At 40.5% G+C, this 25651-nt stretch overlaps 1 protein-coding gene across 14 annotated transcripts in view; it reads left to right on the forward strand.

Annotated features, from left to right (window-relative positions):
- Nucleotides 1-393: 393 nt before the first annotated feature.
- Nucleotides 394-25651, forward strand: part of CELF1 (CUGBP Elav-like family member 1) — a 75256-nt gene continuing 49998 nt past the window's right edge. For 6 of the 14 annotated variants that reach the window (XM_078433453.2, XM_078433454.2, XM_078433455.2 and 3 more), the window contains exon 1: nt 395-565. Coding sequence is in view for 1 of the 14 variants with exons in the window: in XM_078433459.2 (XP_078289585.1) it covers nt 2623-2657 (35 nt within the window). In the remaining 13 variants the exon portion in view is untranslated. Of the gene's footprint in view, nt 566-2582; nt 2658-17479; nt 17629-25651 lie in introns of all 14 variants that reach the window. The other 8 variants (XM_078433458.2, XM_060606647.3, XM_078433459.2 and 5 more) reach the window with 7 other exon arrangements.

The following is a 25651-nucleotide window of genomic DNA, read 5'->3' on the forward strand; positions in this document are numbered from 1 at the left end:
TCACTCATTCATTCATCACCTATTTTATTATGCGCATATTCAGTGCCAAGCTGAGGTCCTCGCCCACCAGGTCATCCAGAACTCCGGTGGGCATGGTGCGCAGAGCCGAGAACTTCAGATTCTCAGGCCAGGTCTTCCCACCCTTCCCTTCGGTAGGGCTCTGAGACAAAGAGAAGCGTCCCGGCAGATCGCCGGGCTGAGGGTTCCGCCCGCAGCCCGGGGGGCTTCGGCGCGCCTGCTTCTCCACTCCCCAGCCCGAGGGGGCGCTGCAGCGCCACTAGCTCTGCCAGCCCTTGCGCCGCGCTCCGCTCGGATCTGCTCTGCGGGCGGCACCGCGGTGGTACGTTCCCTCTCACTGCCCTCCCCCTCCTCCTCTGCCCTCCCCGCCGGTGGTAGGTGCCGGAAGTGCCGCCATTTTGGGGTGTTCTGCTCTGGCGGCAGCGGCAGCGGCGGCGGGACGCGGAGGCTCCCCTGGGACTCGGCCTCAGCAGCGAGGCGGCGGCGGCGGCGGCTGCGGAGGCGCAGGCAGCAGCTGAGGCAGCGGCGGGCTCAGGTGCAGCCGCTGGTGAGTGCGGCCGCCGCGGGTTAACGGGCCGCGAGTGGGAGGGAGGGAGGGAAAAGAGGCAGGAGGGAGGCGCCGCGGGGCGGGTCCGGTCCTGGCGGCCGCGGGTCACAGGGCCCTTCGGGCGCGGCCGCTGGTTCCCCGCGCCTCAGGGCAGGTCGGCGATTTCTTCCCGCGTGTCGGGGTCCTCCGCTCCCCGGGTCCGGCCGCGCTTGTCCGGCGCGTGCCCCCGCGCCCAGGGAGACCCGCCCTCCTCGTGGCCTTGTCTCCTCTCCCCCGCGCCCTTTGCCTTCACCCTTCGGGCCCCGAGGGCTTCGTCCCCCGCCCAGGGATAGCTCCGTCCTCTTTTTTCCGGCCGCCGAGCCAGAGCCAGGCTGTCTGCCCGGGACACCCCTTCCCTGCTCCTGTCGCCCCACGTGTTTTTGGTGCCCACCCCTGGAGAGGGCCAGGACCCCTGCCTTTGGGGAGGCAGCCTGTTCTCCTTAAGAGCTTCGAGAGCCCCCCGTTCCCCGCCCCAGATCCGCTAGGGCCTTGGCTCGCCCTCCCCCCACATCAGGTGCTCACCCAGTCGTGGCCTAGTAGCTGGGCTGGAATCTCGCACCCGGGAGCGCGGAGAGCACATTGAAGAGCTTTTTTCCCCGGGGAGCTGGCTTTGGATTTAGAGCCGGTGGTGGTATCTTGGTCGCGATCTTCGGGGCAGGATGTTGTTTTAATTTTTAAGACTATATAGCACAGGCTCTAAGGAGCTTCTTGTTGGTTCAGGTTCATCCTTCTAGGTGAGGGGAAGGTGGTGAGATTTTGGTTGGAGCCTGTTTCAGCAAAATGGAATCTTTTTCTCTCCAGCAGAGTTTTAATGCTGTACTTTTATTACTCTCGAGTAAAAGGGCTGTGTAACAATTCTAAATAGCGGCAGTGTTTTATAATGTCTGCAGTGTAAGAGGTTACATGCTCAGCGAATCCTTTACAGGAACTTCATCTTTTAAAGGTCTTTGAGCTGTCTTTGATTCTCTGTAGATTGGAGAGACTTTAAATGCATTCTTTCACCTTTTCCACAAGTGTTGGGTCGGCTCTTTTCCTCAAGTGTGGTGTCTCTGAGAGTGCCCTGCAAGTTCAGTTTCTCCTTAACGTGCTTGGTGAGGAAGAAGGAGTCTCCACTTGGAAGCACCCAGGGTTCTTTCTCCTTTAATATTAATGAGTCTCCTCGGAAAATCATGCAGTTACCATAGCATGCATAAAGTATTGCCAGAGCCCCCCACTCCCCATTGCAGTTTTTATATTGTCCTAGCTTTACTTCCAGTATGTGTGTCTGGTCGTGAAATAGCCAAGATTGAAGCATTGCTGTTAGTAAAGCAAAGCTGGAGCTTTCAGCTGTTGCTTTAACCAGGAAGTTTGTGGTTCCCCCAGTGGCTTATTTCCTCTTGACTGTCCACCACCTGTTTCCATGAAGAATGGCTCCTGGCCCAGAGCATAGGTCTCAACTTGTCTCCAATCATTCATTCTTGTCCATGGGGTTTTCTGGTTCAAAGATGGTATCTCGACTTAAAATCTATTAGCATGTGGGGTTGTTAGAGATAAAATGTCTTTTCCAACTCTTTGGCTTTTCAGATGAGGAGACTGAGGCCACCAAAGGTTAAGTGACTTGGCCAAAGTTACATAGTGAGTCTTCTTAAAATAGTCTGAACATAGGTTAAAAGCAACAACAACAATATCATGAGCAATAATGCACATTGCCCTTTAAGATGTGCCAGAATGGGAAGGCCCCTGAGCTGGAAGTTAAAAGGCCTGGGAAACCTTACTTTTGTTAGTTGCTAGCTTGTACAATCTTTAACAAGTCCCTTAACTGTCCTGAGCCTCAGTTTATTCTCATCTGCAAAAGGGAGAAAATCGTGTCTGTCTCCTAGGGTGCTAACTCAGCTTCAGTGCAGTAACGTGTGAAGGCGCCTGTGGTGTAAGAGACGGTGAGATTTTGAGCTAGAATGTTTATTTTTCTAAAGATTTCCACTTAATTTTTTTATTACAGAAGCTACAGATTCATTATAAAAAATACAGAAAAGCAAGAAATGAAGAAACTCACCCTTAGTCCCATCACTCAGAGGTGATTGTTAGTCCTTGGTCTTTATCTTATCTTTTTTATGTACTACAGAACTGTTTATTATTTTACCAGAATAAGTTTATCCTGCTCACAGTTTTGTGATGTGTTTTTAAGGTTTAATAATATATGATAGTTACGGTTAATAAACACCTTTTAAATGGTGCTGTGAATTTAATAGCTCCAGCACATGTGAGGCCAGTGGATACCCAGCACAGGCACAGAAGAGTTGCTTTTTTAAACATATGCTGGGCTGGAAGAAGAGAAGAAAAAGAAGCGCAGAGACCTAACATCTATTGTATGGTTACTGTGTAAAATAAATAGTGTTTGTTTTTTTTTTTTAAGTTTATTTATTTTGAGAGAGAGGTGTGCATGCATGAGCTGGGGAGGAGCAGAGAGAGAGAGAGAGAGAGAGAGAGAGAGAGAGAGAGAATCTTAAGCAGGCTCTGTGCTGTCAGTGCTGAGCCCCAACACAGGGCTCCACCTCTGTCTCACCAATCGTGAGATCATGATCTGAGCTGAAATCAAGTTGGATGTTTAACCAAACTGAGCCACCCAGGCACCCACCCCCATTTATTTTTTTTAAAGTTTATTTACTTACTTGTTTTGAGAGAGAGTGAGACAAGGGCAGAGAGAGAATCCCAAGCACGTTCCGTCAGCACTGTCAGTGCAAAGGCCTGCACGGAGCTTGAACCCACAAACCATGAGATCATGGCCTGAGCTGGAGTTGGACATTTAACTGACTGAGCTATCCAGGTGCTCCCCAATTTTTTTTTTTTTTAAATAAAGATTTGTTCTCTGCTGCTAAATGTCAAGGCGAATCCTGAATTCTGTCCTCCTTTGTGTGACTATCACTGCAACTTCTTTAACTTAATTTTCCTGTGAGGCTGGAGCTAATAAGGAAGATGGGGGAGGTTAGAAGGTGATGGTGGCGTGTGCCTTGTAAAGGGAGAGAAGACCTGTCACTTGGAGGCCCCATTGAACGAGTTGGAGGAAGTCAGAGCGTAGTCTCCTCTCTGCTGAAGGCTCAGGGTACTTCCAACAAATTGCTGTTTTTAAACCATGGAATGATACGATTTGAGTGAGCTATTTCCTAAGCTTTTTCTTCTTTTTTTTTTCTTAATTTTTTTTTTTTTGAACGTTTATTCATTTTTGAGAGATAGCATGAGCAGGAAGGGTCGGGGGGGGGGGGGGGACACAGAATCTGAAACAGGCTCCAGGCTCTGAGCTGTCAGCACAGAGCCCGATGTGGGGCTTGAACTCACGAACTGCAAGATCATGACCTGAGCCGAAGTCGGATGCTCAACTGACTGAGCCACCCAGGCACCCCGTCAGCTTTTTCTTTTTAAACAGCTTTATTGAGATACGATTCACATACCATACAATTCAGTGGTTTCGGTCTATTACGTTATTTTTAAAAATTGTGGTAAGATAAATATAACAAAAATTTGCCATTTTAACGTATTAGCATTTTTTTAATGTTAAAAAAAAAACCCACACAAAATTTACTATTTTAACTATATTTGAATGTGTAGTTCTGTGGCATGAAGTGCATTCCCATTGATGGGAAATATATCTCCAGAACTTTTTCATCTTGGATATCTGAAACTTTATACCCATTAAAATCAACTCTCCTTTTCTTCCTCCCCTCAGCCTCTGGTAACCACCAATCTATTTTCTGCTTTTGGATACGTCATATAAGTGAAGTGTATTTTCTGCTTTTGGATACCTCATATAAGTGAAGTGACAGGCTTATTGCACTTACCATAATATCTTTAAGGTTCATCCATGTTGTAGCATGTGACAGGATTTCCTTCCTTTTAAATGCTAAGTAATACTGGGGCACCTGGCTGGCTGGCTCATTTGGTGGAACATGTGACTCTTGATCTTGGCCATGGGTTTGAGCCCCATATTGAGTATAGAGATTACTTTGAAAAAAAGGCTGCTTAATACTCTGTTTTATGTATATACCCCATTTTGTTTATTCATCTGTTGATGGACATGAGTTTCCCACCTTTTGGCCATTGTAACTAGTGTTGCTATGAACATGGGCATGCACATATCTCTTTGAGACCCTTCTTTAAATTCTTGTAATTACCAAGATAATAGCCAGAATTGGGACTGCTGGATCATATTGTGGTTCTGTTTTCAATTTTTTGAGGAACTTCCATACTGTTTGCCATAGTGATTGTACTATTTTACAGTCCTACCAACAGTGCACAAGCGTTCTAGTATCTCCACATCCTTGCTAACATTTGTTGTTGTTTGTGTGTGTGTTTAAATAGTAGCCATCCTAATGGAGTGTAAGCTGATTTTTTTTTTTTAAATTGAAGTGTAGTTGATGTACAATATTATTTTAGTTTCCCATGTACAACATGGTGATTGGACATTTATATACATTATTTCATTGTGGTTTTGATTTGCATTTCTCTGATTAATGATGTTAATTGAACACCTTTTCATATGCTTGTTGGCCATTTGTATATCATCTTTGCAGAAATGTCTATCCAAGTCCTTTGCTCATGTTTTAAATCAGTTAACATGATTTTTTTTTGTTGTTGAGCTGTCGTTGTTTGTATATTGTGAATATTGATCCTTTATCAGATAGATGATTTGCAAACACTTTTGCCCATGTCTTTTCACTGTTGATTTTGTCTTTTGTCTGTTTTTCGCTTTTGTTGCTTATGCTTTTGGTGTCTTATCCAAGAACACTGCCAAGTCTAATGCCATGAAGTTTTCCCCTATTTTTTCTTCTAGGAGTTTTATAGTTTTAGGTTGTTACAGTTTTAGGTTTTTTTTTTTTTTTTTAATTTTTTTTTTTTTAATGTTTATTCATTTTTGAGAGACAGAGAGAGACAGAGCATGAGCGGGGAAGGGGCAGAGAGAGAGAGAGAGAGAGACGCAGAATCGGAAACAGGTTCCAGGCTCTGAGCTGTCAGCTCAGAGCCCGACGCGGGGCTCGAACTCACGAACCGTGAGATCATGACCTGAGCCGAAGTCGGGCACTCAACCGACTGAGCCACCCAGGCGCCCCCTACAGTTTTAGGTTTTAGATTTAGGTCATTTTAACTTTTTTTTATGAGTACAGTTTAGTGGCATTGAGTACATTCACAATGTTACTCAGTCATCACCACTATTTCTAAAATGTTTTCTTTATCCCAAATAAAAATTCCGTAACCATTAAGCAATAATTCCCCATTCTCTTTTCCTCCTAGCCACTGGTAACCTCTAGTCTGCCTTCTGTCTCTATGAATTTGCCTATTTTAGGTACTTTGCATAACTGGAATCATAGAATATTTGCCCTTTAGTGTCTGGTTTATTTCAGTTAGCATGATATTTTCAAGGTTTATCCATGTTTCAGCATGTATCAGGTTGTCATTCTTTTTTGAGGTCAGGGATGTTTTTTTCTTCTTGATATTTCACCCTCTTTTGAAGCTCCATAAAGGCTATTGAATTGATTAGAATTCATGCTCTTCATGTGGCTTGCAGTCACAGGGGATGTCCACTGACAAGCACAAATTTCTTGGAAATTCAAACATATGATTGTGCATAAAAGTGCATAATGGTAACCCAAACCATAGTAAATAGCATCATTTATAATTTCTTGTCTAATTATAATTTCTGATCTTTGAATGTACACTGTTTTTGGAATATTCTGTTTTGTACAGAAAAAGTGTCACATGAAGGGAACAAGAATAAAGAATAGGCAGATTTTTGCCTTTGCTTTATAAGTATGTAGTGATTTTGTTAGAGGTGTGGATTGATCTCCAGGTATTCTGTATTGTATAGAGAAGTTTTTTTTTTTTATAAGTATGGTATTTAATGGCCTAGTTAGAAAAAATAACACTTTTGGGGAAAGAGCATTTTGAAGTTAATCATAGACTTTCTGGTTTGTTTCAGTACAAACAAAGCTATTCAGGATATTCTCATGTATGAAAGACTTTCTTTTCTCTCTTTTTTTTTTAATTAAAAACAATTTTTTAAAATTTATTTTTGAGAGTGAGGGAGAGGGAGGGACAGAGAGACGGAGACACAGAATCTGAAGCAGGCTCCAGGCTCTGAACTGTCAGCACAGAGCCCGATACGGCGCTCGAACTCAAAAACCACGAAATCATGACCTGAGCTGAAGTTGGATGGTTAACCGACTGAGCCACCAGATATCCCTAAAATAATTTAAGTTTATTTTGAAAGGAGGAGGAGGGGCAGAGGGAGAAGGAGAGAAAAAGAGAGAGGGAGAGAGAGTGAATCTGAAGCATGTTTCATACTGTCAGCACAGAGTCCACCCAGCAGGGGGCTTGAACCCACAAACTGAGATCATGACCTCAGCTGAAACCAAGATTTGGATGCTCCACTGACTGAGGCATAGCCACCCAGGTGCCCCAGGCTTTCTTCTTAAGATGAACTTGTACTTCTGTCTGTCTCTCTCTCCAAAAATAAATAAACGTTAAAAAAATTTTTTAAGGGGCGCCTGGGTGGCGCAGTCGGTTAAGCGTCCGACTTCAGCCAGGTCACGATCTCGCGGTCCGTGAGTTCGAGCCCCGCGTCAGGCTCTGGGCTGATGGCTCGGAGCCTGGAGCCTGTTTCCGATTCTGTGTCTCCCTCTCTCTCTGCCCCTCCTCCGTTCATGCTCTGTCTCTCTCTGTCCCAAAAAAAAAAAAAAAAAAAAAAAAAAAAAGTTGAAAAAAAAAATGAAAAAAAAAAATTTTTAAAAAAGGCGCCTGGTGGCTCAGTTGGTTAAGTGTCCGACTTTGGCTCAGGTCATGATCTCATGTTTCCTGGGTTCGAGCCCCGTGTGGGGCTCTGTGTGACAGCCCAGAGCATGGAACCTGCTTCAGATTCTGTGTCTCCCTCTCTTTCTGCCCCTTCCCCTGCTCACGCTCTTTCTCTCCAAAAATAAGTAAACATTTAAAAAAAAAAAAAAAAAGATGAACTTCTGCTTGCTTTTTGTGGAGGTTCGTAACTAATTTTGATCTGCTTGCCTACTTTTCTTCTCTTTGCTTTTTGGACCTAGCCTCCCACTGCATTTTTCTCCTTTCTGGTAATAACGGGGATTTAAGGGGCGCCTGGGTGGCTCAGTCGGTTAAGCGGCCGACTTCGGCTCAGGTCATGATCTCGCGGTTCGTGAGTTCGAGCCCCGCGTCGGGCTCTGTGCTGACAGCTCAGAGCCTGGAACCTGTTTCAGATTCTGTGTCTCCCTCTCTCTGACCCTCCGCCATTCATGCTCTGTCTCTCTCTGTCTCAAAAATAAATAAACGTTAAAAAAAAAATTAAAAAAAATAAATAACGGGGATTTAATATTAGTCCTTGAAGTATGGGATGAACTGGAAGTTTTTTTCAGTAAACTGTTCTCCTAAAGAGATATTACGGTCTTTATAGTACTTAACACGTGGGACTTTAGTGTCAGGGAAGACATTCATACTTTTTCTTCAAACAACATGAAACCATTCTTTCGTTAAAACTATTTCTTGATTCTTGGTTATTTTTAGTAAAAAAAAAAACTTTATATGAATGAAAGTTTAACAAATGAAGGTTTAAGTGTTTCAGAAATATGCTTTGAACCAGAAATTAAATTCAATGTAGTGTTTCTGAATGGGACTTCTAACAGCCCAAGGTTGCTTGGTGTTAATATAGTCCTGCATTTACCTGCACATTCCTTCATAGAGGTGCTATGGCATGCTGAAATGGTCAAAGAGCAAGTAAAATAGAAACAAGAAATTTGTTAAAACCTGGAGAATTACTCTTCCCATAATTGAGAGTTGATTCTTTGATTTTCTGGTTTTTAAAATGAAAACTTGTGGCTTGAAAGAATGATGTGATTTGAATCGGATTTATAAGCATAGCCTGGGAGGGATAGGTGTGGCTGCTCCAGTCAATGAGTTTAAAAATTGGTACCATCACTGTGTCACCTTTAACATTTCTGGTCCTGTTTTCATTTATTTATTTAAAAAAATTTTTTTAATGTTTATTTTTGAGAGAGAGACAGAGTGCAAGTGGGGCAGGGGTAGAGAGGGAGGGAGACACAGAATTCAAAGCAGGCTCCAGGCTCTGAGCTATCATCACAGAGTTCAATGTGGGGCTCAAATTCATGGACCGCCAAGATCATGACCTGAGCCGAAGTCAGACACTTGACCGACTGAACCACCCAGGTGCCCCCAAATTTATTTTTCATTAAAACATGTTTATTTTGAGAGGGAGTACATGTGTGTGCGTGGTGGGAGAGGGGCAGAGAGAGAGGGGAGAGAATCCCAAGCAGGCTCTGCACTGTCAGTGCAGAGTCTGACGTTGGGCTCTATCCCACAAACTGAGATCATGACCTCAGCCAAAATCAAGAGTCAGATGCGTAACCGACTAAGCCACCCAGTTGCCCCTGTTTTCCCGTCTTTAAAATGGAGACTGATACCACCTTGGAATGGTAATGTAAGAATTGAGGTTATTAATGCTAGGCATTGAGCAGTGCCTGGTAAAGTGTTGATAATGTTACTTCTTTTTTTCATCTGTAAAAATGGGCGTATACTTATCTTATGAGTTGGTAACCCAGTTTAGCCAAATCATCACAGTTAAAATGCCTGGCAGTGCCATACATAAACAAGCATTAAGTAAGTTCGTGTTCATTTTGTTTCTCCTTTTGCGTTTATTTGTTTCACATTTTCCTTTGTCTGTAGTGACTTAAGGGATAAGATTGTTTCCTTAAGTCCCAATTTGTGCATCTGAAATGTTTTGCTACACAGGGCATCCTTACCCATAGAACCTTTTAGCTCATTGTTCCCTGTGGAATACTTGGGTAATGTGGTTTCCTAGATTCATCTTCACTGTCTGTATTTCATATGAGAGTCTGTTGATAGGAGTCTTCTATGTTCATAGAAAACTGAAAAATACAAATGAGTTTATTACTGGATTTGTAATAGGATCACCTGGGTCTCTTTCTAATTAGGTAACTGGTTTTAGGTATGGAGGGAGAGAGAACAGGCTCTGATTCTTAGAGTTGTAATGTAGATGAAAGAGTTAATCATAATCAGGTTAGCTGTTTGCTTTGTGAACTGTGTTGTAGCAAGAATCCTTATCTGAGCTTTGTAATTTGCTAAAGACAGTTTTCTGTGAGGAGTTCTTTGTAATTGTAACTTTGTCCTTGTCATGAAATTGGCTGTTCAAATGTCCTTAAATAGAGGTTTCCTTGTAGAATTAATCAGCAGAACTGTTCTATAGTTGTTTTTTTGTTTATTTTTTTAATGTTTTTTTTTGAGAGAGAGAGAGTGCGAGCGAGGGGCAGAGAGAGAGGGAGACGAGAGTCTGAAGCAGGCTTCAGGCTCTGAGCTGTCAGCACAAAGCCTGATGCAGGGCTCAAACTCACAGATCACGAGATATGACCTGATCTGAAGTTGGATGCTTAACCCACTGAGCCACCCAGGCACCACCCCTCTATAGTTATTTTTTAATCTCTATGTTATGGAGGTAATGAGCATATCTCTGTTTATTTAAATTTCTTCGAATTCCAGAACTGTAACATTTTTCAAGAATGTTTTATATCCGTCTTAAAATTCATGTTGACTTAACATATTTTTTTCTGCTAAGGAACTCTTTAATTCTTCTAAAAATTTTATCTCATAGGCCAGAGGGATAAACATCAAAATTTAGGCATTGAGACATGGGTGTGTTTTTTTCCTTCATACTTACTGTCGTTTAAAACAAAAAATTTTAAAGTAAGATCTGTGCCTGATGTGGGGGCTTGAACTCCCAACCACAAGATCAAGAGTTACATGCTCCACCAACTGAGCCATCCAGGTGCCTGCGATTTTTTTTTTTTAACGTTTATTTTATTTTTATTTTTTTAGTTTTGAGAGACAGAATGAGCAGGGGAGGAGTAGAGAGAGAGACAGAATCTGAAGCAGGCTCCAGGGTCTGACCTGTCAGCACAGAGCCTCTTGCGGGGCTTGAACTTACAAACCGGAAGATCATGACCTGAGCCCAAGTCAGACACTTAACCGACTGAGCCACCCAAGCACCCCTGCCCCTGATTGTTTTTAAGATTTTTATACAGAGAACATGAATTTTATAAATATGAAAAGTACCTAAAATTGGACTTTTTTTTTTCCCCTGAAGGGATGAGAAAGCCTAGTTAGGGGAGACTGTGTGAGAGTACTGTGTATTGGCATTTCAAGCATCTAAGATGTTAGAAAGCATTTTAGCTCTTAGAGCTTTGTGAAATTCTAACGTGACCCTCTATCAGCTGACCTTCTCCCCATTTCGCAGGAAGTAGACTCATTTTCAGAACCGCTTTTGGATTGTAACATTTTGATTTCTCTTTTTCTCCACTTAGAAAGTAATGGCAAGCAAGTATAAAGAAAAATGGTGAGTTCCAGTTTAGAGACTGCAGTGAGGTCTGATGGATCGATCTCACTTAATTTTAATATGCCACTTTTGGGGTATGTTCATAGGTGCAGAGTGTGGCTTTAGAAGGAACTGTTAACTAACTTTCTGACCTCCATGGACTGCCAAGTGTTTAAACAGCTATGTTCAGCTTTGACAAAATGGAGTTGAATATCACTTTTTTTCCCTATGTTGAAACTCCACTGAAACTTTATTTTCGAGTTGGGAAATGTCTTTAGTTTGGGGATTATACAAAATGCAATTTTTTGGTTTCAAAGCTGTTTAATTTTATAGTGTCATACTTTTAATTTTGGAAGGTCAGTAGTTTCCATTTACATAACCTTGCTACTCTTCAGCAAAAGAATCATTAACTTAGAAACTGTCACCACTTTCTCATTGTTCTTTTACCTTTTTTGTTTCCTGTGAGATTGAAGCAAGCTCTTGCAGAGACTGGGAATGTGATATTTTGGTGATAATGTGGGGTAACTAAGAGTCTACAATGAGTAGACCCTTTTTTAACCCAATATTATGTGGACATCTGTTAAGTTTTTGCTGGTTTCTGTTTTGCACAGATCATTTACTGCAGGCTTTTCCCAGTTTCTTTGTGCTTGTAGCTTTTGTGTGTGGAAAACATGCCTCTTTTCTGCTCTAATTCCCTCCCCCCCCCCCCATCACATGGCTTGGCTAATGTTTCTATCCTGCATGACTTTGTGTGATACTGCCCGGTTTACCATACTAGATTGGGTGGGATAGTACTAGTGAGAAACACCTGTGCTGTCCTTTTGGCTGCCTGCCTGATTCTGAATGCTGTTGTCTGAGCAAGAGTCTTAGGGGTCTGGGGAATGAAAGGAAGTCAGGGTGGTGGTGATGAGCAACTTGACATTGTGTAACTGACATTATCAGCTAGCTGGTTATTACCGCCTATTGAAGCAGTACTGTTTTGTGATCATATAGCCATTTTAAACCTTACAGCAGATTTTCAACAACGATGTTTCACTGGAAGCTGTTTATGTGGTAAAGGACTATTCCTTAGGTTTCTCTTTCTTAGAAGGCTAGAACGAGAGGAATGTGCATTGCATTTTTTTGTTTGTCAGCCCTTTCCTGCTCATGGTTCAATTTCTATTTGTCATTTACTACATAGCTAACCTTTCTTATGAAGCCTTTACTGTTCATCCATTCCAATACTGTATTATAGGATATAATTTAGTGTTTCATTAGACGCATTTTCTCATTTCAGCAAGATTTTAAGCTTTTTTGAGCATGGAGACTGCTTTATGGCTGAGTGTATTATATAACTTAAAAAAAAAATTTTTTTTTTCCTTTAAGCAAGCTCTAGGCTCCAAGGTGGAGCTTAAACTCACAACCCTGAGATCAAGAGTTACATGCTGTATGGACTAAGCCAGCCAGGCGCCCCATGTATTCTATAACTTTTGAGGAGTCAGGCACACAGTCCCTATACTAATTATACTCTGTGACCTACCCCTTCTTGTAACAGCTTATTGGACCAGAGGTGGACACCTAACCCAAGCTGGGCAAATCAGTTTCTCCTAAGAATTTGAGATTGTAACTGAGATTTAAGTCTTTAGGGAACACACGTATCACCTGAATTCAGAGAACTTGAAACATATAAAATCACATTCACAGTCAAGTTTAGGCTCATGATACATCAGGAAGCTGTGAAGGCCAGTCTGTAGGGAGGGATAATTAAGTAGATTCATCCTGAAAGAAGTATAGGTGAGAAATGCATCTCTGGGGAGAGAGGCGGCCATCCACATGCAGAATAGAAACCTATGCATAAAGCTTTTCCAGCTGTGGCTCTGTTATACTTTCTGCCTTTGAGTTCTTTTAAATACTCCAGTATCCTTTCAGTTAATTCCGTTTTGTACTTAGGCTAGTTTGAAGGTTTCTCTTAATTACTGAAACCTTTGAGGAGAGTACAAGCTTTAATATTTCTTAAATATTTTTGTATTTTAGAAGTCAGGCCTCGGATCATGGCTTTTTGGAAGATTGCCCCTTTCCCCCACACAGCAGGTAGCTCCCCCTTTAGGCTCCTTTGAGGTCTTGGCTCCTCTGTAGTATAGACATTCCTCTATATTGTCACTTTTGGTGTGTAGAGAGTACTTCTCTCTGGTGCTTTGCCAAATTAAGATTGAGGTTTTGTTTTTACGTGTTTTTAATGATTATTTGTTTAGTTTATGTAACGTTTATTTGCTTAGATTATTCTTTGCAGCATATATGACTGATCATAACAAAATAATATTGTTATTTCAGATAGGAAACTTAATGGTGGGCCATCATTTTAGAAGAATTTTTTGTGAGGTGTATGGATTAAGTTCATTCTTCTTTTCTAGTTAAGTAACACATTTGTTTTAGTTCTTGATTGTTTCCTCTTGAAGGAAAGTTGATGGACTTGAGTGGAATACAATAATGTGAGTTGAATGGCAGTTGAGACTTTAAACAAAGGGTAATGGTGAGTGGCTGTGTGCCCAGTTGATGGAGTCTGTCTGGTCTGGGCTCAGTTAGTAACTTCATGAATGATCTGTAATAGGAGCATCACAGTGGTGTTTTTCTCTTTGAGAAATGTTAATGAGGGAGAGAGGGAAGCTCTGAGAAAGATAGTTTAATGCTTCCAGTTTTTTTCTTCCTGTGATCATTTGGTATTTAAGTTGAAAACCTTTTTTCTGGAAAAATGTAAAATTTCCCCGTAATAATAATGAGCAGGAATTAAAAAGAGACTAGACCCAGCTTTGAAACATGGATTTTCATACAACCAGGAGGGAATGGATTTGCAGAGTAGGAAAAACTGGAAGACGTTATTTCCTATTGGAGGCTAGCCTGATTGTTGTGAATATGTACATAACCAGTGTTGCACTTTCATGGAGTGCACATATGATATTGAGCTGAATGTTCTGCATATCGGAAGTCTTACTGTCCCTAGTGCTCAGTGGTATTGGGTCCTTGCACAAAATAGAGACTTGATATTTTTAGAGTGCTGCATGTCTGGTCGAATGGCACTTAAATTTTACGTTTTGAGATCAGGGCTGAGGAATAGGAAGAAAATCTTTTAAAACTGAAATTCTGAGAATTTCTTGTTTTTTCAAATCATTGTCTTTTGAAGATAATCAGTACTCAAAGGAGTTTTATGGGAAAAAAAAATTGTAAGCAGCCTTCCATTGAACGACATTAACTTGGGGATGCCTGAGTGGCTCTGTCAGTTGGGTGTCTGACTTGATTTTGGCTCAGGTCGTGATTCCACAGTTTCTGGGATCAAGCCCTGAGTCAGGCTCTATGCTGGTGGGGCAGAGCCTACTTGGGATTCTCTTTCCCTCCCTTTCTCTGCCCCTCCCGCATGCATGCTCTCTTGCTCTTAAAATAAATAAACTTAAAAAAGACATTAAGTTGGCTAAAATTTGTACTACAAAAGACTTTGTGTACCTCTGTGATCTTGAAACCTCATATTGTATATTGCCTGGACAAAATCAGAAGGCTCCTAGACAACCCTGATTCTGGCTCTGTTTTCTGTAGCTCCAGAGAATTAGAAAAAGAGAATCTGATACTGTTGGCAGCCTGTGCTCTCTTGCTTTTCTGGGCCAAGACATGCATTTAAAAATAAAATCAAGGAGATTGTAAACCAGTAGTAAAAACGAATAAAACACCCAGGAGTTTGCTTCCTCTCATGTCCTGTGGTCTGAGTCTTTTTTAAAGTCTTTAGGCTGGCATTAAACTCATGTGACAAAACTGTACTCTGGGCTTGTTCTTCTGTATTTCCCCTTTGAGATTTATGGGAAATAATAATGGAAAGACACCATGTTTATTATATATTTATTGTTTTTATCATGTTCTATTTCTGTTTAATAGCCTCTTGATACATTTACAAGTGCAATAATAATAATAAAAAAAAAAAGCCTGCAAACTTCTTTACTGAAATCAAGTGCTATTTTTATTTATTAAAGTTCATTTGTCTGGTATAACTTTGCTCTTGCCTCAGTAAGATCCAGACAAAGACTTCACTCTGTTCCAGGAAGCGTGCAATTTAGAAAAATGTTTTCTTTTGAATTCTGGCTGTTCCAACTTCTCCTGTGAACAAACCAGATCCACAGATCAGGTTTGTAAACGACCTGTTTTCTTAAGGTATCTTCTAACAGAACAGGTCTCAGGGGAAACTGAGTGGCAACACATTTAGCTGGGAGTAGCAGCTCATCTCCCCGAACTACATCCCCTTTGTCCACACACAGCAATTTTGGAGGCAGACTTGGAATTTAAATGTACACTTCTCTGTTCTGGTCCAGTTTGACTTTATAGTCCATTTTATTTTGTGTGTCTGACACATTAAAATTTTTTTTAATGTTTATTTTATTTTTGAGAGAGAGCGAGCGTGAGCAGGGGAAGGGCAGGGAGAGATGGGGAGACAGAATCCCAAGCAGGCTCTGTACTGTTAGTGCAGAGCCTGAGGTGGGGCTCGAACTGCTGAACTGTGAGATCATGACCTTAGCTGAAACCAAGAGTGTGGTGCTTAACTGAGCCACCCAGATGCCCCTGTATTTGTTTTTATGTATAGGGGAAAGATGAAGACTAGAATATATTTCCTTCTTTTGCAAGACAGAGTCTCTGAAACAGTATCTAATATTTCTTCAGCATTGTATACTATATGGTAATATTTCTTGAAGATAGCTTGCTAAAGAAAAATGGAATCAGGCTTTCTGAATTGCCAGATCCAGAACATCAAAAAATGCTTTGACCAAAAAAGAAAAAAAAAGAAAAAAGCCCTCTGGATCCACCCCCAGGAATCCTAGTGGGTCCCCATGGTAACAGCCTCCTTGCTTACAACTTGTCACTGTGTAGCTGTCACTAGAGTTCAGAGAAAAGCCAGTATATCAAGAACTGTGTGGCATTAACTACTCCTTGATAAAATGCTGTTGCATATTTGAAACAAGCCAGAAATAGAAAGTTAAAGGTTTTACTTTCTGTGTTACATTAATTAGATGTTTTAAAAAGCTGCCTAATTATGGTAAGGTGCAGCAGTGGGAAGGTGGTGGGTGGCCGAGGCAGGCATAGGAAGAAGCCATAGGCTCAGAAGGTTAGAATCTTCAGAGATTTTTCTTCTCTAATCCTTTCATTTTGCAAATGAGAGAAGTGAAGTGCTTTACTTTGGTTCACATAGAAGCGGAAACAGGATTCCAGCCCAGGCTTTCTAATTTTTCAGCATACTGTTCTGTCTCCACTCATACCTTGCATTTACCATGCCTCTGTTTTTTATAAATGAAGTTGCAAGTTTCTGAAGTTAGGGAAGGACCTTAGAGGTTATGCGGAGAAACTTTCTACCTAGCAAAGGAGTCCCTTCTGCAGCATCTTGGGCAGGTGGCCTCTGCCTCTTCCCTCAGGTGGGGGTTATCTATCTAGTTAGCAGGAGCTCCACTGCCTGAGTTCAAAGAGATTGTGTATGTGGATTTCCCATTTTAAAGCGGTATGCTTTGTTTTTCTCCTCTAATAAAATAGCAGTTGACCATCAGACTCACATGTTTTTCATTAGCCTCTTTATCTCCATTTAAGTCATGCTTGTCAGTCATGACAAGAGAGAGAATTCTTTAAAAGAATTATGTCTTACCTAAACCCTAGAACTTTGAAAAGGTAATGCCATATTTGGAACAATCTGGTCCTTTAATGGTGGGAGGGAAAAGATGATAAATGTTATATTCAGTTTAAATACTTTATAATGTGCTTATTAATAAGATGAAATTGATTATAAGCTGGAGTATCAAAGAGGCCTCAAAGTTTTAAAAACAAAATCAAACCCACATAGGCAAGATGTTTAATATTTTTTGTGGTGCATTTATGAATACTTTTGTATAGAGTAGGTTCATTTATGTAAAATAATAATCTGACCCAATATCGAAAGTCCACCCAGGTGCCCCTATTTAGGCAATTACTAATTATATATACCAAAAAATGACTTACTTGGTTTGTTTTTTGGATGCCCTGTTGCTTAGTATGCCAGTCATCAAATGCCTCTGTCAGAAAGCGCTTCAGCTTTTATTTTATCTTTCTTCTTTCACAATTGCTTAAAAGGTAGTAGTAGGTAAACAGTTCAGATTATTAGCTTGAGGGGTGCCTGGCTGGCTCATTTGGTAGAGCATGTGACTCTTGATCTCGGGGTCATGAGTTCAAGCACCATGTTGGGTGCAGAGCTTACTTAAAAAAAAAAAAAAAAAAAGAAAAAAAAAAGATTATTAGCTCTTCCTGCCCATGGGTCCTGTCCCTGTCCCCTTTTGCACATCCCTCCCAAAAAAGATTATTAGCTTGAGATTTTTTTATACCTTTTAAGAAAAGCACATATGCATATTTTCTAAGATATACAGAAATGTTTTCAGTTTTTCATAACACAGATATTTTTTCCTCGAAGAATTTACCATACCTAAAAATGGAGAATTTGGCTCCAAGATTAATTTTCCTTTTTGTCTTACCAGAAAATTAAAGTGAAAATGCTGTTGGCAGTCTTTTGCTGTCTTGACTTCAACACAGTAGAGAATGCTATAATGAAAATGTGGCTGAGTTTTTAATATTCTGGAGTTTCATGACCACCAGCACTTCTTGTTGTGCAGCCAAGGTAATTAAGGTAATCAAATATTTTAGTCATTAGCAGGTGTGGCCTGACTCTGAAAGAAATCTCTAATCCTAGTTTTATCCCCAGTGCCCTTTTCCTTTTCACTGTAAAACATTTATTACTTAGTTGTTCTGGCTCTCAATTTGACCAGTGAATTTTTGTGTAAAAGTCATTGTGCAAAGTTTTTGACTAGAAAATATGCCAAATTATAGTGTAATGAAAGAAACTGTTAGACCTCACATTGATGGGGGAAGGGAGGAGAGACAGACAGATACAGGAGTGGGGTGGAAGAAGAGAGAAATGGTGCATCCTTACATTTGGTAGACAAGGCAACTTGAGGTGTTAGGAACCTCAGTGAGGAGGGTAACTTATTTGAGGCATCGAGCTATTACGTGGTAGGACATGGTTGGACTGCCAGTCTACACTCCAAATGCTGTGCCATTTTCCTGCATTTTTCTTGCTTCTCGAGGCCTAGTCTCATGACAGTAATGAAATAACTTATTTTTGTAGCCATTCCTTTTCATGTAGTAATGTAATTTTTAATCATTGAACCAGTAATGTAAATTCAGTATCTTGTTCTAGAAGTTCTTAGCTTTGAGAGAGTTAGAAAAATAACTGCCCTGATATATTTTTTGGTGTACCTTTCCTAAACTGCTTACCGGTTTTCTGATCGAAAAGTGGGAGTAATTTTAGACTTAACAAGTGGCATGGAAATGTGGTTTTAAAGTAGCATTCATGACTTTCAAGTCATTCACGACATCTTCAAGTCTTTCAAAACAAATGCATGGGTCATAATGAAGTTTCTGTTGGCAGATAGATGGAGGTAACCCTCACAGGTCATTTAATAGATGAGAAAACTGGATGTTACAGCTTTATTTGGTTCTAGGGAACCAAAATGAGACATGATGTGACACAAAAGATTGTCGTTTCCCCCCTACCCTCTTCTTAAAGTCTGGTCCCTCTCCCCCAGTTCCCATGCCCCACAGCCATCATTTTGGCTCTGATAATTACTTCTTAATTCTAAACAGCCATACTCCATGAGCTCCTAGAAAAGAGAGAGAAAGAAAACCCCAGTCTCTCCAGGGGACCTTTCAGTCAGTGCCACATTTACCAAGCGGTCTGTCTGGTCTGTGACCATGTCCTCTTTTGTCTGGGCCCACATGAAAGAGTGTCCCAAATGCTATCTTGATATATGTCCTCACTAGCAGTCTTGTTTTTTAAGCCTCCCTTTACAGGTTGATTCACAGTAGGGGAGAGTCATGTTCAGAAACTTTTTCTGATAGCCTGAATTTTCTTGTCTTTTATCTCTTTGCTTCTATTTATGTTCTTTGTACCTCTTCCTTGAGCTTGTGCCTTCTGCATAGTTGACTCTATTATATCATCTTTGGGGCTGCAGAATAAAAGTTGGAAGATTTTAAAGTTAAAGTTCCCAGAATAATGTTGTCGCCCACATTGCACATATGTCACATTTTGAGTTTACTAGTTAACTCTCTAAATATGTGCTTTATATACAGTATGTGCAGTGTGATCACTTAGGTTGCCATGAGAACCTAAAAATTTTAGGCTTAAATTGTTCAGTAACAAACACATACTTTTATTGTCTTAGAGGCTAGTTTTTTCTTTTGTCTGATATACTTTTTACAGTATAGGTATATAGTATTAGGCAGTGGCCATTCTCATATATTGCCTCTTGCTTCTTTGACTATTGTTCACTTCAGTCTTCCATGTTGTAGTTTTTTCTCTCTACCTACCTCCTATTTCTTTGCTATAGGGATAGAATTAGAAGTAGGAAATTGGGGAGTGCTGGGTGGCTCAGTCGACTAAGCCTCTGTCTTTGGCTTAGGTTATGATTTCAGAGTTTGTGGGTTTGAGCCCTGCGTGGGGCTCTCTGCTGTCAGTGTGGAGCCTGCTTCTGATCCTCTGTCTCCCTTTTGCTCTCTGCCCCTCCCCTGCATGTGCTCACTTTTTCTCTGTCTCTCAAAAATAATAAACATTAAAAAAAATAAGAAGTGGGAAACTGGAAGCTTTACTTTTTAAAAAAAAAGTGCACCTGGTAAGAGAGGAACTATATGGGATATCCCTAACACACCTAAAGAGTTCTGTTTTCACGTAAGCCTCCTGAGATGAGCTATAGTGCTAAAATTTGCTTGGAAACTTTTTTTTTTTTTTTTTTTTCTTTTAAGCATTGTAATGTTAGCCTATCATCTAAAAACAATTCAGGTTCAGTTTTAATTGGAATACATTTTATCTTAGACTTTTTTTTTAAATTTATTTATTTTGAGAGAGCATGAGCAACGGAGAGGGGTAGAGAGAGAATCTCAAGCAGACTTCGCACTGTCAGTGCAGAGCCCCGTGCAGGGCTTGAACTCAGGAACCGTGAGTCATGATCTGAGCCAAAATCAAGAGTTCGATGCTTAACTGACTGAGCCACCCAGGCACCTCTAGACTTTTTTTTTTTTTTAAGTTTATTTATTTTGAGAGAGAGCGCGGGGGTCATATGGGGAGGGCAGAGAGGGAGAGAGAATCCCAAGAAGTATCTCCCCTGTGCAGATCCCAGCATGGGTCTCAATTCCATGAACTGTGAAATCATGACCTGAGCCGAATATCAAGGGTCACTTAGCCGACTGAGCCACCCAGGCGCCCTGGAATATGTTATTTTGAGTAATTTCTTGGCCATGATAACTTGTTTATTCTTGACTGGGTTTAGTCATGAGGACTCCCTTTTTGGACCAGGAAGTACAAGAGGAGATAAAAGGATGTTAGAATGGAGAACAAACTGTATATTGTTTAGTCTTAATCTAAATCTATTTTGGATCATGGACCCCCCTTTGTAAATCTGGTAAAAGTTATGGACCTATTTTCCTATAAATAGAAATAAATAAGTATAGTTGAACAGTGTGGAGATTAGTAGAAAATCCACTTATAACTTTTGATGCCCCCCAAACTTTACTAATAGCCTACTGTTGACCAGGAAGCTTTACTGATAAAACAGTCAATACATTTTGTATGTTACATGTATCATACACTGAATTCTTAATAAACTAAAGAAAATGTTAAGAACATCATAAGGAAGAGAAAGTACATTTAAAGTACTGTACTGTATTTATCAAAAAAAGTTGCAAGTAAGTGGACCCGTGCATGGTCACACCCATGTTCAAGGGTCAGCTGTGTATGAATGCATTTTGCATATATGTGTAAAATTTACACATAATATAAGGGAGTTTATGGAATTCTGTAGGTCTGTGGACCGTAGATAGGGACTTCTGTTCTGGTCCAGTCCCATTTTTGAGGAAATGGGAAATGAGAAAGAAATGACCAGCCCAAGGCCATACTGTAGCTGTTTATAGCCATTTTGATTTTGAGGTGGTACTTTTAATCACTGCTTGGTATATATAGTTGTGGTCCTTTGAATTGTGTTCTTTATTTTTACTTAGTTGCCTTCACAAGAGGAACCTTGGTAAAGTCTGTAATAGATCATTAAAGCTGTGATCTTACCCAAAAAATAGCATATTAATCCATAACCAGTTACTCTTTGGGAAATCAAAGTTGCTATAACAAGCTGCTCAGAAAAACTAAATATATAAGCCACTATATACAATTAACAGGTTTTTAATAAAATGTTGAACATTTGCATATCTGTGTTTTGTCGGACATGAAGGTGCCTCTACTGCTGGAATCCTGTGTTTTCTTTGTCAGTATATTAGACGGTGTGGACAAGGCTCTGCCTTGCACTAGGAGATCTAGGTAGTGGGATTGAGAGATCAAGTTTGCAAGATCAAGTTTGCTGTCATTTAGCATTCTTTGCTCATCATTACTGTATTACATACAATGGGCAAAGAGAATTCAAAATTCCAAAACGTTAATTTCCTAATAAAATATATTGGAGCAAGTAATTATGGTGGATATGTTATTATGTCTTAAGAATTTGAAGAGTTTCTTTAGTTTCAAGGACAGTGTGTTGCTGGAGGGTGGGGGAAGCTACCTAGCGTATTTGTTTATTTATGCCCCATAAGCTTAGGCTAATGCGCACATACATACCAGACAATTCAGTGATGGGAAGGAACTGGTCAGGGCTCTGTTCTCTGGAATTCTCCTTCATGGTTGGATGACTGGTAGTGTTTTGTAATAAAAAATCTCAGAATGTGTCAGCACCAACATTTCTAGTCTCCACCATACTGTTTTCCTGTGGCAGGTGTTTTGTGTTTTTTCCCCCCTTTTGTTTATTTAAAAAATTTTTTTAAATGTTTATTTTTGAGGGAGAGAAAGAGACAGAGTGCAAGTGGGGGGAGGAGCAGAGAGAGAGGGAGACACAGAATCTGAAGCAGTCTCCAGGCTCTAAGCTGTCAGCAAAGAGCCTGACACGGGGCTTGAACCCACGAATCATGAGATGATGACCTGAGCTGAAGTTAGATGCTTAACTGACTGAGCCACCCAGGCACCTCTTTTTTCCCCATCCTTTTAATGGTGGTGTAAAATTTCCTCAAAAGGCTAGGCAGAGATTTCTGAGATATGTTCCTGAAAGTGTGATGTGAGAGATGTTAGAGTGGATGCTGAGTTATGGTCTGAATTTATTTTTCTTTTTTTTTAGAATATATTTTCTCTGAAGTTGGCAAAAAACTATACATTTCTTTTTACTTTTTTTAAAGTTTACTTATTTTGGGAGAGAGAGAACCCACATGCGCATGTGTGCGCAGGAGAGTGGCAGAGAGGGGGAGAATCCCAAGCAAGCTCTGTGCTGTCAGCACAGAACCCAACCCAGGGCTCAATCCCACAAACCATGAGATCATGACTTGAGCTGAAATCGAGAGCTGGAGCCTTAACCAACGGAGCCAGCCAGGCGCCCCTTAACTTTATATTTTTAAATTACAGACTTAAAGAATTTCAGAAATGGAGGGACCTTAGAAATCATCTAGTTCAAATATTGTAGACTTACATTTAAAGATAATGCCCTTTGAGTGCTAGTAGGTGGGACCTGTGGGAGAAGATCTAGGTGTGTCTTCGGTCTTTCTCTTAATTTGTATAGTGTTTATAGTTGCTACTCCACAGTTTAGCACTAGTCAGATGCTATCAACCTTTATTATCTCATGTATTAATCTTACCTAAGAACTAGAGTTTAAGTATTGGAGTCGTTGATAGTACAGTTTATGTTTGTGCTGCATCCCCTGTAATACTGAATCTAGACAGTGCATGGTAAATACTTGGTTGATTGATTAGGAGTTAACGTATGGGATCATTTCAACCAGTCAACCATGCGTTTTTTATCCTGTGAGAGTTCACTCTGGCCAGAAATTGAGCTTTTCATACACTTCACATTGAATGAATCTGAATGAATTGTTCCAAGCAGAGTAATTTTTGGAATATAAAATATGGCTTCTGATTACATAAGCCAGCATCCTGGGAAATTATATTTTTAAAATCACCATCAGAATTTATTTTAACTTGTAACACCCCCTGCCCCCCAAAAAAAGGAGGGACCCCAAAACATAACCTGAGAGCTGGAATGAGATCTTGATTCTGGAAATAGCACGGGAGCAGTGAAGGTCGGGATCATTCACACAAATGGAAATAACCTTTTTTACTGTGTTAAATTCCATAATTTAAATGATAAATTAAGCCTCACAGCTACTGCTGATCTGGTAAGACTCTGACCTAGTAAAGTTTTCACACTGTCTTTTCTATTTCCCATGGCTGGGGGATTCTTGGTGTAAGTGACTGAGATTATTGGGAAGTTCCTTGACTGAAATAGAATCTCTCAAACCTTTCTTCAAGTACCAGCCTGTGTGTTTCTGGTTTTTGTCTGGAGCATGTGAACAGAATGCATGTGTGTGAGATAATTGGGTTTTCACTGATGGCCCCCTTTCAGCAACCATGTATGGGTAAAGCTGTGCAGGTCCCTGCTCCTCCCTCTCTGAGCACGGAGCAGAATCTATTCTGCTGAAGCTGCTGTTCCACTTTCAGCTTTCTATATTTGTACAGCAGCAGCAGGAGCAGCCCACTAGCTAGGCGGCGTGGCTGCCCTGTGCGCCCATATTGGCTCAGGCCTGAGCAGGGCTCGCAGTTTGTGTTCTTACGTGCGTCCGTCTGTCTGTCTGTGTACATTACTGTGGAGGACTGAGGTTTTCAAGTGAAAGAGGTGATCCGTTTGTCTTTTCTGTTTTGTCATTTATAAATGGTAGAGAATGTTTCAGAGTCTTGGGGATGGGGCAAGGAGACAAGATTTGTATTATTGAAGAAAATTTGTTTTCTGAGAGGAAGGCCAAACTGGTAAATACAGTGTCAGAAATGGTCTTTGGGTTCTTTTAGAAACTTATCTTTTTAAAGTAATAGTGTTTTTCCCCCTTTGTTTTTTTACCAGTTTCAAAGATCAGTTCTTAGAGGTGGAAATGAATTCCTTGTCTGGCATGCAAATTTCCTGATACAAAATTTGAGTAGAAAAGACTGAGACACGACCACCTCCTTAAGAAATGATTTTGTACACATCTTTTTGAAAGAGGGTGTAGTAAGAGCTCAGTCTCTTGGCCCTTTGCTGGGAAAGGAGCTGTGGGAAATGCCCTGTTGTTTTGGGCTTTACAGCGTCCTATGCTATGTTGCACTGATTCAGAGTGCTTTGTAAAGTTTGGCTTTACAGAGGGCTTGTAATGTTTTTTGGTGTCATGTCTATTTAAGGAAGAGTAGAGGATGTGACATGTAGACAGATTTCAGGCTATTTCCAAAGAGTATTGGGTTTGTTATGCTATTTTTAAAGGATTGTTTTCTTGGTTTGTTTGAGATATTCTAATTAGGCAGAAGTGAATTCCTCACTCTTGATCAGTTTAAGTCTAAATTCAAGTTTTGTTTCTTTGTTTTACATTTTGCTTTTACTCCCTTCCCCCCTCCCCCCATGAGTCATAAGCATGCAGAGTTGGGAATAGAACTTGTCAGCTGAGTAAGGATGAGACTGTTCTCTGCATATACTTGTTACTGTGGACAATGAAGAGAGAAAAGGACTTTAAATGCTGGAGAAACACAGTTCACTGAGGCAACTTCTTCCTGTGGCTCTGTGGTATGGTTGCAGAATATGTGTGACCATTTGCTGATGTATTCTGGCTTTGAATCACTGAGGAATCACTTCAGTGATTTGTCCATTGTTGGCTTTGGGTATATGTGTTTGTTTAGAGTTTGGGACCTGGAGCTGTCTTTTGTGGGTCCTGCATACTTAATGAGTTTCTGAAATTCTGTTGAGTGGCTTTAAATTGGATTCACCCTCCCCTTCTTGGCAACTCTTAGTGCCCATCTCATTTTACCATCCTACTAATGTTTTCTCATTTATAGTATGAATCACTATACACCCTCTGTAGGGGCTGTCATTGGAGATTAAAATCAGTGGCAGCTCTTTGATTTTACAGCCCAACCTCAGTAAAGGACACGGGCTAGCACATCACGATTCCAGCTTTCCCTTTGTTTTTGGTATTTAAAATATATATATATATATATATATATATATATATATATACATATAATTTCCCTGATCTCATTTTATTTATTTTTTTCATTGTATGCATTTTGAAAGTTTCCACAAAATATTTTTTGGTATGATGGGGGTAATAAATAAGTGTTTACAAATAAATAAATAAATGCTCTTAGAACAAGTGGTTCAGTATTTCCTAATGGAGGTTACACTTATACTGGATGCTCACAGGCCCAGTTGGAAGTTGAAGATCAGTCAGCCAGTCATTGCCTTCTTATCTATCCCCCCACCCCTTTTAATAAGACCTATTTCTGTAGAATCTTAGGCACTCCCAATTTGAAGAGATAAAATCATCTTGTCAAAGAGTAAAACTTTTGGGGACTTCTCCTTTCTCACCATAGGCACCAACCCTAGTGCCTGGAATAATAATGATAGCAGACGTTTATTGAGCACTCTGTGTGTGCCAGGGATTGTTCTGAATGCTTTATGTATATAAATTCTCTAATTCTAACAAGCACCCTGTAAGATAGATACTGTTACTATAGCCATTTCCCAGGTGAGGAAACAGGTGTAAAGAAGTTAAACAAT

The sequence above is a fragment of the Panthera onca genome, chromosome D1 (assembly GCF_046562875.1).
Source record: "Panthera onca isolate mPanOnc1 chromosome D1, mPanOnc1 haplotype 2, whole genome shotgun sequence".
Lineage (NCBI taxonomy): Eukaryota > Metazoa > Chordata > Mammalia > Carnivora > Felidae > Panthera > Panthera onca.